The sequence below is a fragment of the Ursus arctos genome, unplaced genomic scaffold, assembly GCF_023065955.2.
Source record: "Ursus arctos isolate Adak ecotype North America unplaced genomic scaffold, UrsArc2.0 scaffold_1, whole genome shotgun sequence".
Taxonomy (NCBI): domain Eukaryota; kingdom Metazoa; phylum Chordata; class Mammalia; order Carnivora; family Ursidae; genus Ursus; species Ursus arctos.
Genome location: NW_026622763.1, coordinates 59,634,359 through 59,647,673, shown reverse-complemented (window position 1 = coordinate 59,647,673; position 13,315 = coordinate 59,634,359). Strand labels below are relative to the sequence as shown.

At 35.4% G+C, this 13,315-nt stretch overlaps 1 protein-coding gene across 1 annotated transcript in view; it reads right to left on the bottom strand.

Moving 5' to 3' along the window:
• Positions 1-13,315, bottom strand: part of ITGA4 (integrin subunit alpha 4) — a 75,202-nt gene that overhangs the window by 27,287 nt on the left and 34,600 nt on the right. The window contains exons 15-16 of the mRNA XM_026492400.4: positions 11,507-11,661; positions 433-582 (exon numbers count right to left, since the gene is read on the bottom strand). Of these exons, the coding sequence (XP_026348185.1) occupies positions 433-582; positions 11,507-11,661 (305 nt within the window). The remainder of the gene's footprint in view (positions 1-432; positions 583-11,506; positions 11,662-13,315) is intronic.

Below are 13,315 nucleotides of genomic sequence, written 5' to 3'. Positions count from 1 at the left end.
TGCCTACCAAGACATGAATGACTCTGGGTAGAGTGAATGAGAGGGAGACAAAATGAGAGAGAAGGAGTCAGAAAATGAAAAAGGGCAAGAAAAACCTCATGCATGTGACTCACTGTCATTATGAGTGCTCCCTAGCAATGTATTTTCCTCATGGGCAAGGAATCAAGGAAAGAAAATTAACATCTCATGTACACGGGAAGCCATTGCTGGGACTAAATGCGTATTTTAAAATATTCAGTACAATATCCTAAAGGGAATATAAAAAATAAAGTTGGAAAATAAGACATACCATAAATCTTTATATATTAAAAAAATTATAAAAATTTTTAAAGAATTCATAAAGATAATTCATTTCCCCAGAATTATGCAATGTTTCAAAAAATAACTTAGTTACATGCACATCATGTTTTGAATAAAGGAAAATATTCTTACTGTTTTTTCAATTATGTCTTTTTCTTTCTTCTGCTGGAGAATTGGCTGAAGTGGTGGGAATTCTTCTGTACTTCGTTTACTGATGACGTGATGCCCAAGGTGGTAAGCAGCTTCAATCTGAATTGGGGTGAGGATGTCCCGCACATCTTTCTAAGGAAATTTAAAACCATAAGTTAGAAATAAAAACAATCATGTAAATTTAAATCTATCTATATCTATATCTATCTATATGTAGAAAGTTCCTCCATTCCTGCATTAAAGTCAAACAACATGGAAAAGGTAAAGGAAGTGTTTACCTTTCCAACTAAATTGTTAAAATACACTGAATGTGTGTATTTTTTCACATTACAAAAGCATGCATGTTTATTAGAAAAAAAACACAACAAGTATAAAAATTTAAAAAATCCATCCTATAATAGTTACATAGTTTTACATTTGGACATATTTTCTTTCATGATATTTTCTATGCATACTTTTTATCACTTGACATAACGTAAGAATTTTCCATTATAAACTCTTTGTAAATCACTTCAAAGTACTAATCAGCATTTTATTCTATTTAACATTTCCCTGTAGTAAACTTGTAGAAATAGGATATCTCAATTTATTCGAGTTTTTTTATGTCTCAGTAGCATTTTAATTCAATTTGATTCATTTGATTTCATATTTATTATGAAACACATCCTTTTTTCCTATTCTTTATGGAGCTTTTCCAATTATATTTTTAAGTAGGTTACCAATGGTATGTGGGAAAGTTATTTGCTTTATATATTAATCTTTTATCCTAGTCACTTAACTGTATTTTATTCGTTCTTACAATTTTTCTAAGTTTATTTTGCTTTTAACACTTCACAAAGAAAGTTCTTGAATTATTTATCAATTATACAGGAATTGTAACCATTTCGGATCCATTCTGCTATCCATTCTGCAAGACATTCTTTTAAATTTAGTATCTTACTAATTTTTACACAGCATTTCTCATTTGTAATCTTATTTATATGTGGTCAAAAACCTTTTTAATGATTTTTTTTAAGATTTTATTTGTTTGAGGGAGGGAGGGAGAGAGAGCACAAGCAGGGAGGAGAGGGAGAAGCAGTCTCCCTGCTGAGCAGGGAGGCCCATGTGGGGCTCAATCCCAGGACCCTGAGATTAAGACCAAGAGCCTAAGGCAGCTGCTTAACTGACTGAGCCACCCAGGCATCCCTTTTTTGAATTATTTTAAAAATGTCTTGTATTCTGCCCCTAGAGAAACAGCTCTTGAGTTCATTACACTGATTTTCAATTCACATATTTTAATCTGAATTTCTATGTGTGGGCATTATTTTTTTCTTTTAAAAATATTTTCTCATGTAAATATTTTTTATTTGATTATTCACTAGTCTCCTTGTTAAGAATATACCACATACTACCAAAATGATTTGCTAACATACATATATTCACAAGCAGTAAAATAGCTGACAGGGAAGTAACTTTGAAAGCAGTTGTTCTTGAATCTCACCTCTACGGGGGTGGGGGGGAATCAGTAATGCATAAAAACATAGTACCTCTTAGCACTTAACCCAGCCCTCTCTAGACAAAAATGAGATTTTCAAAGTATACTAAACAAAATAGATGACTTTCTTTTTCTCCTTATCTAAGTAGGTGGGCAAATAAGATTTTACAGATAAAGTAATCTATGAGAATTTGTATCAGAATTCAGGAAACAATTAAATTTCATGAAATAAGACGTTGATGACAAATCTATAAAACAAGTATCTTCAGCGCCACAAAAATTAAATGTAGAAATGATCTCAGGATTTGAGAAGGCGGTTAACAATCAGTAAAGTCTATCTCCGTGGAACTATGCAGTTTTTCTTTTTTCTTTTCTTTGGATGCTAGAATTGTTACTATACTTTGATGTCTGAGCTTTACATCAGTTTGACTCTACTTTTCAAATACCCATTTCAATCTATAGGGTATGTATGTATGTATGTATGTGTTTACTTAGTATTTTGTTTTTAAGTAATCTCTATACCCAACATGGGGCTTGAACTCACAACCCTGAAATCAAGAGTCACATTCTCTACCAACTGAGCCAGCCAGGCACCCTGGTTCTTCTCATTTTAAAAAAGAAATTTAACTAAGTTCCTTTGACCATTTAAAGAGACTCAAGTGTTTGCACCAGGGCTAGATATATTACCTTAAACCATAATTGATGTTTATATTTATTCAGCTCCTGAGCAGATCCAGGACTTTGTCATTAACAGAACTCCTAGTATGTAACATTAGTGGACCAGGTTTTTTATTACCTACGAACATTTTAAGATTGGAATATGGCTTAAACATTACTGCTTAAAAGAAAATAAAGAACAGATAATTTGTAAAGCTCATCAATTAGTAATCCCTAATAGGTAGGAAAAAAACTCCTATAATACAGATGATGGCTGTGCTGTAGTAACTTGATAAAAATCAATGAAGTAAATTAAGATGATTTATCACATAAAAGACTACATCTATTCTACGTCTTTATGTAAATAAAAAGTGTAATTATTTCTTTTTACATGATTTATAACTATCAATATATGTATATAGTGGTTAAAAGCAAGTGGTCTATAGGTACAGGGCTGGGGTTCAAATCTCAGGTGCAATACTTACTGCCTGTGTAACCTTAGGCAAATTACTTCATCTGTCTAGGCTCAGTTACCTCATCTGAAAATGGAAATCATGATAACTCTCATGATATCTATATCTATTATTATGAGAATTCAGTAGCAGGATGTTTGTAAAACACTTAGCAAAATGCCTGGCACTTAAGATCTCAATAGATGTTAGATATTGACTTATTATATATATGCTGCTTCAAAATATAGTTCTATCAACCAATTAAGAAATTAATGAATTCCAGTTTCTTATAAGAATTCAGGTGAACAACTGGAAGGAAAAAAAAAAAAAAAGAATCAGACCATTGCCAGTCAATGAACATTAAGTAGGAAATGAGTTAGATACCAAGTATTAGACTTGTATTAATTAATTGGTACCTGGAAGATTTGGAGCATGAATCAGTATGCGAGATCTCTTATTACTTTTCCAATCTTATACAAGGAGAGGATTTTATTAAATTACTTTATAAGTGATCATCTCAACATGAAACTTTGACCGTATAGGAATGCTGCAAATCAAGGCCCAAATCCCAAGTTATCAACTTGTGAAAACGGAACAGCTTGAAGCACTGAGTATTACAATAGCAAACTGGATTAAATTATTCCCTAGGAGTAGGAGCTAGACAGCCACTGATTGTCCCTCCACATGTCCACTGTTTTAAATCTTCTCAACAAGCTTGCTTTGACCAAATCACATGTTATCTAATTCATACTAATTTTCCACAAGGTCTTCTCTACATCTGGTGTATATTACTTTCATTATCCTAATTAGCTATTAATTATGCTTTTCTCACAATATATAAAATGTACGTGCACTCTTGCAAGAACTGTATTTGACAGATATTCACACTTATTTAACTTTAACAGCTCCACCTAAAGACGAAGGCTAGAATATCAAAAATGTCTTGAAGTGACTAATTAAGTATTTGGGAGGGAAAAAGTAGATTCGTTTACAATTTTTCATTTGATGGGCATGTGCTATCTATATTAAAAATAATGAAGATTCCAAGCCACATTTTTATGGACAATGACATAAAATAGGGCAACCCACAAACGTGCAAATTAGCACATGTCTGAAATTACACAAGGTCCACCTTCTTGTTTGACTTTTAAAGAAATTCATATTTATGGCCACTGGAGAACAGAGCTGTAGGCCCATGTCCTCCTACTGTGTGTATGCAGTAAAAAAACCAAAAGGGTGGAGACAGAAATGTTTATGAAGTTTACTGAATGAAACATGATATTGAGGTATAGACATTTCAACGTATCTATTCATGGGTCTGCCGTGTAGAAGGAAGACTCTGGGGATACAAAACTGAAAGTCAATACCTATGTCACATTCCATAACCCATAAATCCACACACAGTGTTGGGGGGTAAGCATTCGGATGGATGTATACACAAGTAGAGAAGAAGGAGGACCACCCAATCTACACTCAAAAGAGGATGAGAAAGTCTTACACAGAAGAATTTTAAGCAAGGAATAAGATCAGATTTATGTTTTTGAAATACGCCTCTGGTACAAATGTGGGAAATGGGTTGGGGAGGGCAAAGGGAAGACAGAGGCACAGACTGCAACTGAAGCCAGCGCCACCACTTGTAATGACAACCGCTCTAGCTAGTCAGCTTGGTCCGGGAAGTGGAGAATTGTCAACATCTGACACTACTAACATCCTGAGAAAAAATGGCACCCCAACACAGGTGCTCTAACCATAACACCAATAGAACATTCTCAGATTTCCCTTATAGAATTCTTTAAACGGCACTGAGAACACATCATCCATAAATTTTAAAACTACTCATTGATTTCTACTCATGTAATGAGTTGTATTACCTCTAAGAAGAATACAAACATGCAAAAAGTAATATCCTGTCTTCAAAAACCTTGCAGTCTAGCCAAGAATTAACATATGCTGGAATAATTAATCCATTTCTTGACTACCATAACATCAGGGTAGTAGCATAGTTTGCTTGTACTTAGATTTTCAGTAGAAATATATTCATATATGGATCAGTTCATAGTCTGCTGTGGCTAAAATATAACTGCTTTGGAGCAAATGGCACTTCATCAAGCTATGTACTTGTATAGCTTAACAATATAAACAAATATATAAAATCCAGATAAAATATACTAATCACACATACATTCATTTCTTTGAAGTTATTATTGAAAAAGATGGGTTTTAGAAGTCACCTAAAGACTTACATAACAAAATAAAATTTATTTCAGAAATCCAGAAATTTGAGAAATCAAGGGAAAGAATGAACTCATGTACTATATATATATATGTCGGCAGGTTGACTTCATGATTATACAACATGCTAAGGACACTGAACTCACTGGATCTCCAAATATCAGTGGGGACAGGCGTTCCTGATCTGAGGACTAAGCTACGTATTTCTGCCTTTTATTAGAAACAGGCAAGCAGGGTGAGAATCTTGTTACTTTGTTTGTTTCCCACTTTACCACCCCTTCTTCTTCTCAAACATCAGTGAATATTTTGATGTAGAGATTCCATCAAGATCAACCAGAAAATATCATCTATAAAAGCCTTAAGGGAAGTCTCACTCCACCATAGCTGCTCCGACATTTCTAAAAACTGCTGCCAATTGTTAATTGAGTTTCCCTAAATCAAAGCAGCCTCAAAATTATCCCTTGTTCTAAGAACTTGTACTAAGAAGTCACTAAGATCTAATCAAGTTGTGTATATGAATATAGCAAAGACAGAGATTCACTGTCACGTACGTATACGGACAAGAAAACATTTTCATAGAGGGAAAAGCGACATCTAGTAGAAGAGAATTTCAACAGATAAAACACTGTAAGGTGTAAAGAGTTAAACATTTCCACTAGAGGAAAGTTATGAAAGGGAACAATTTCACAGGTAGATGCAATCATACAATAAAGATAGATTAATCACTTATGAAACCAATATGGAGTTTAAAACACAAAAGGTGTAAAATCAATTTTATCCATAAAAATCAGTCAAGGAACTCACAAAATAAAAAAATGCAAATATAACATTATATACATACAATGTGGAGGATGGAGTAAAAAGGTAGTGCTTTTGGAATGGTATTAAACTTAAATGACCATCAGCTTAATACAGATTGCTATATACTTAGGATGTCGTATATGATCCTCACGGTAACTGCAAATCAAAAACCTGTAATAGATACACAAAAATCAAGAGACAGAAATCCAAGTATAACACTAAAGAGGGCCATTGAACCACAAGGGGAGAGAGCAAGAGAAGAAAGGAGCAGAGAACTATAAAAACAACCATATGACAAGTAATAAGATAGCAATAAATACATACCCAGCAATGATTACTTTAAATATAAATGGACTAAATGCTTTAGTCAAAAGACATAGGGTGACTGAATGGATTCAAAAACAAGACCCATCTACATGCTGTCTATAAGAGACCACTTCAGACCTAAAGATACATGCAGATTGAAAAGGGATAAAAAACATATAACAATTGTATCTATGCACCCAACATGGAAGCACCAAAATACATAAAGCAATTATTAACATATATAAAGGAAGAAGCTGATGGGAATACAGTAATAGCAGGAGACTTTAACACCCCATTTGTATCACTGGACAGATCATCCGAACAGAAAATCAACAAGGAAATAGTAGCTTTCAATGACACATTAGAACAGATGGACCTAACAGATATATACAGATCATTCTATCCAAAAATAGCAGAATGCACATTCTTTCCAAGTGCACATGGAACATTCTCCAGGCGAGATCACATGGTAGGTCACAAAGCGAGTCTCAAATTTAATAAGACCGAAATCATATCATGCATCTTTTCTGACCACAAGGATATGAAACTATAAATCAGGTACAAGAAACCTGGAAAAAACACAAACAAATGGAGGCTAAACAACATGGTACTAAACAATGAATGGGTCAACCAAGAAATCAAAGTGGAAATAAAATACGTGGAAGCAAGTGAAAATGAAAACACAACTGTCCAATATCTTTAGGATGCAGCAAAAACAGTTCTAAAAGGGAAATTTTATAGCAGTAGAGACATACCTCGAGGAACAAGAAAAAACTCAAGCAAACAACTCAACCTTACACCTAAAGGAGCTAGAAAAACAAGAACAAACAACCCAACACCAGTAGAAGGAAGGAAATAATAAAGATCAGAGCACAAGCAAATGACAGACACCAAAAAACAAAAACAAACAAAAAACCAACAGAAAAGGTCAAGGAAACCAGGAGCTGGTTCTTTGAAAAGGCGAACCAAATTGATAAATCTTTAGGCTGGACTCATCAAGAAAAAAATGAGAGAGATGACCAGAATAAAATCAGTGATGACAAAGGAGAAACAACTGTCACCACAAAAATACAAAGGATTATAAGAGAATATTACGAAAAAATTACATGCCAAGAAACTGGACAACATAGAAGAAATGGGTAAATGCCTAGAAACATCTGATTCCAAGACTGAATCAGAAAGAAATAGAAAATTTGAACAGACCGATTACCAGCAATGAAATTGAATCAGTAATCAAAGAACTCCCAACCAGATGACTTAATGGTGAATTCTACCCAGCATTTACAGAATTCTACCCAAAAGTTAAAGAATAGTTAATATCTATTCTTCTCAAACTATTCCAAAACATAGAAGGAAGGAAGGAAAACTTCCAAATTTATTCTATGAGGTCAGCATTAGCCTGATAACAAGACCAAATAAAGACATTATAAAAAAAGAAAATTACAGGCCAATTTCCCCGATTAACATAGATGCAAAAATCTTCCAACAAAATATTAGCAAACCAGATTCAATACTACATTAAAAAATCATTTACCACAATCAAGTGGGCTTTATTCCAGGGATGCAGTGGTGGTTCAATATTCACGAGTCAATCAATGCAGTACATCAAATCAATAAGAGAAAGGATAAAAACTGTATGATCATCCCGACAGATGCAGAAAAAGGATCTGACGAAGTACAACATTCACTCATGATAAAAACTCCCAACAAAGTAGACTTAAAGGGAATATACCTCAACATTATAAAGGCCGTATATAAAAACCCACAACTAAAATGATACCCAATGGTGAAAAACTGAAAGCTTTTCCTCTAAGAACAGGAACAAAACAAGGATGCCCACTCCCATCACCTTCACTCAACACAGTATGGGAGGTCCTACCCAGCAACGACAAGAGAAAGACATAAAAGGCATCCACACTGGTAAGGAAAAAGTAAAACTTCCACTATTTGCAGATGAAATGATTCTATATACATAACACTCTAAAGACTCTACCAAAAACTACTAGAACTGGGATGAAGCCCCACATGGGGCTCCCTGCTCAGCCAGAAGCCTGCTTCTCCCTCTCTCTCTGCTGCTTACCCTGCTTGTGCTCTCCTGCTCGCTCGCACATGCATTCTCTGTCAAATAAATAAAATCTTAAAAAACCCACAAGAGATAGATATGGCTAGACTCAGAATCTTACACTTGTGAGAATGGCTAGAATCAAAATGATAATAAATAACAAGTATCGGTGAGGATGTAGAGAAAAAGGAACCCTTGTAGACTGTCGGTGGGAATGCAAACTGGTGCAGCCACTATGGATAAACAGTTTGGAGGTTCCTCAAAAAAGTAAAAATAGAATTACCATATGATCCAGTAATTCCATTACTGGGAATCTACCCAAAGAAAATGAAACACTAATTCAAAAAAATATGCACCCCTATTACAGCAGCATTATTAACAATAGCCAAGACAGGAAAGCAACCCAAGCGTCACTGATAGATGAATACATAAAGATGTGGTACACACACACACACACACACACACACACACACACACACACACACAGGAATATTACTCAGCCATAAAAAAGAATGAGGTCTTGCTATTTTCAACAACACGGATGGACCTAGAGGGTATAATGTTGAATAAAATATGTCAGAGAAAGACAAATGCCATACGATTTCACTCATTTATGGAATTTAAGAAGCAAAACTAACAGAAAAAAAACGAAACAAAAAACAGACTCGAATAGAGAGAGGGAAATTGGGGGCATGGGTGCAACAGATAAAGGGGATTAAGAGTACACTTATCTTATGAGCACTGAGTAATACATGGAACTGTTGAATCACTATATTGTACACCTGAAACTTATATAACACTGTAGGTTAACTACTCCGGAGTTAAAGTATAGAAAAGAGTACATTTATCGTGATGGTTAATATCGTATAGAACTGTTGAACAGTTATATTGAACATCTAAAACTAATTAAACACTGTATGTTAATTATCCTTCAATAAATAAAATGCACCCTTCATTTCTTCCCCAGCACTCCACAATTTCCTGTACTCTGCCCTTTTTCCTCTTTCAATCACCCTTATCTACTAAAATGGTATAAAGTGTCCATGTTTATCACGTTGTTTGTCTCACTCCACTAGACTGTCAGCTCAGTGAGGGTAGTGATATTTTTTATCTTTCATTCACTGATATACACAAGTGTCTCAAACGGAACATGACGAAACACTGGTACTCAAATACCTATGGAATTAATTGTGTGGATGGAGACATGGAGCTTCACTGGTATGACCAATGGGAACAACTACACAAGGAAAATGTGCCCAACTGCAAGCGAGTCCTCTGAGAAGTAGGGGCCACAGGCCTGGCTGCATAATTATCAACTGCCACCTCATTTCACTGAAAGGAATGCTGAAGTAGAATGTGCCCATTAACACTCCTGAAACTGGGCAAGTTTTACAGAACAAAGGGACAATCCAGGCATCCTGACAACTGCTCATCTTCTCTATTATCATTAAGAAGGCAGAAGAGTAGCAGTTTCTGTCCCATTCGTTTGGACTGCAGAATCATAGCCGTGTTCATGTTTCTGAATACCTCCGGCTACCATGCTGGTGGGGATGGAAAATGCACCCATTATATTCCCATATCTTCCTAAATCACAACTGGAGCAGTTTTCATTTTAATAATGGTTCCTATCACTTTTTTAAAAAGTCCCTACTATGTACCAATCCCAGAGGTAAGTGCTTTTGTTTGCCATTGACAGTAGGGTCGAAAGTCAAGGGCTGTGACCTGCCACCACCAATACCAGGGCAGCGCTACAAGTATGCATCGACCACACAGAAACCTCTGCTAAACTGTCCTTTCCAGTGCAAATTATTCTGATGAAAATGTGCGATTTTGATGAACGCTTACTTGTTGGAACAATGCCAAGAAACACAGGACTAAAGAAGTCAGGTCAATTTCCTGTCATTGATACAAACTCAACACAACAGGTTTCTTTGTGAATGTCTAATGCTGGGCCTTTTAATGGCCTCGAAAATGGTCTCAATGATAGTCTCCAAGATTGACTAATCTAAGTAAAATCACAGTTATATAGGATTAAAAAAAAAAACCTTCTTTAATCCGTACCATATAAATAAGGTTTACATTTATATCATTCCATACATCTGGCTCTCAACCGTCTAATAGATTTATTCTAGTACAACAATAAAAACTGTTAAGGGAAGTGAGAAAACAGCACACGGATTATTACTCTCAGCATTTAATGGTGTTAGAGTCTTGATGCTTGTTTGCATTTGCTTGGAAATAAGTCATCTCAGGGAAAATTAAGTTCTAAGCTGAGGCTACCATTTGAAATCCCAGAAAGGGCTCCTGGGAATAGTTTGGCTTTTTTGTGACAATAGATTTTCTGATGAAGTACACCATTCCCTAATGAGAAAGACCTGGCACTGCTTCATATGGGGAAAAAAAAATTGATCAAGGCAAGGAACAGGACGATCAGTTTGGGAAGGAGTTTTTTAAATAAAAAACATGAAATTGGCTCTGCTTTGGCAGGACAAACCCCCAAACATCCTGAGGGCCATTGTCCTGGCCCACAGATGATCCCCACCACGCTGCAACTGCGCAGGCTCCCACTTACATCACTGACAATGCTGGCATGGGGACAAAGATCGAATCCAGAAGCAGTCATGGTGGATTCTGCTTCACCAGAGTCACAGGAGAAACCGACCAACTTCCCTGCTTCCTCTCTCACCTCCCTGCCCCCAAAAAACCCTACCAGGGGAACAGATCTGAGGCTCAGCAGTGCTACCAGTATGTACAGTTTTTGGGAAGGGTATAAACAGGCATATGGAACTAGCAATTGTAGGAAGGAAAAGCCAATCTTTAAAAAAGAGTGATGCAGGCAAGCGTGAAAAATGTGAAATAAAGAAGATGCAAAAAGTGGACTCGGAATGATCCAGGTCACAGGATTGTCGAACATTTTAACTCTGAACGACAAACAGGTCAGCTAGGTCAGGCGGGGATCACACTTGCTTGTAACCGTTACCTTTTATAAAAGGATACCAATGCAGTAGGATTTTTACTGTAGTGATAATACTGAAGTTTACATATTCATTAATAAAATCGAGTTCACATTACCCGCATAAATGCTTGATGTGTTCTGCAGTTAGCTACTCTGCTTGACACTTTTATGCTGCCTGTAATCACATCGGATGTTCCATTAGAAGAAAAGTAAAATCTTGGTGGAGAGTCTATCTTCCGGTTCACATCCAGACTCATGTTATAAAACAAAACTGCAAAAAGTAGAGAGAATTGCAATTAATACAAATAATTACCTAAAAGCATTTTTATTTTTTTTGAAGTGAAAATAGTCAAAATTATATCCCAATACTGGAAACACCTTAAATTCTCTTCATTAAATGGCTTTTAAAAACTAACCAAAAATATAGAAGAGGAAACAATTTAAAAATAATAATTGCTAAAATGGTTATAAAAAAATTGTAAACTTTTCTCTAGGTTTCTACTTTAACATCTTTGCTTAGTCTTCCTACATGTAAATGTTTCAAAACTACAATAATAAAACTGTGACTACTAATAAACGTTCTGAGTAAAGTTTCAGATTCCTCTGAAGTCCTTTTTGTCCTTAGAATATCCAACTAAGGAAGCGTAGACAAAACACTGCGCTCACACGCCACTTGCGATAATGTATCTTGTGTGGTTACGGAACTAGTTTTGTAAAGGGTTAGGTTCATTTCTTTCTGTTTGTTTCTGATTTGAGAGGTTGCTGTTTACTATTATTTTTTAAAATGTCATGTGAACAAGTGGTTCGAAAGTCAAACCTATGTAAACAGTTTACTCAAAGATGTCTCCTTTTCCAGCCCTAGACCCTGATTAGTCTCCTCTGTGTTTTCACTGCTTTCCAGTTTGACCTTCTAATGTTTTTTTGTGCAAAATATAGACATCCTCTCAATATTCTGACAGTCTGGTAAGATTTACTTCAAATCTGACATAGTAAATAATCATCTGCTAATGAATATCCTCAATTAGCAAAGATCTAAGTAAAATTAACAAGCAACCAAAAAAATTCCAAGCCAGATATTACCAAGAAAGTCAGAGCCATTTTTTAAATCTAAAAAAATGGTTCTTTGCAAAAGGAGCTACATCTAATAGTTTGCTGAGATGTCATTACATAGGAGCAATAATTCATAAATGATATTTTAAAGAATTTATTTAATTTTAAGGGTTAACTTACTCTTCTGGAAGGATTTTATCTACTTATTTCAAGGAAACCTAAGTATAAAACCTGTATTACTCCTACAAATTTCAAATAAATCTTTTAAACTTACTTTTAGTTAGAAAATAAATAACAAAGTCCAGATCAATTGGCCTCAAAATTACAACAGCGGAGAGTCAGTGTCTCGGAGGTGGACTGCACTTGAAACCACTCCCTGCAACTCACCGCTGTGAGTTCCCACCAAAAGTCAATTTAAAAAGGTGAATAAAAATCCACTTGCAGCAAGTGGCAAAACATCCTGGTCTTATAAACGTGCTTACCATGTGAATTATTTCTCCCAAGGACTCATTTTATGCAACTGTACAGCTTGTATTTGTAACAATGCTTGTGATTACTGATGAGTTTCATATATTTGTTTTCAACCATTTTAAAAAAATGTCTGCTTACAATGGAATTGGTGGTAGGACAAGCACTGATTTTTCATAAAGGCAAACGGTCCTATCTGTTTAACGTGTATTTTTCAGATAGTCCATTAGTTTGACTGCTACTATGTTACTGGGGCCATGCTCTGACACTGCCACTTCTCTGATCTGTAACTTTAGTTAAGGTTTTGCCCGCTGTCCTACGACTGTAGCTAGCCAGGACTTCCGCAGACTATTAAAAATGAGTCTGATCTAAAGTAGATATACTAGGCTCATTCAGTACTTCTCGTT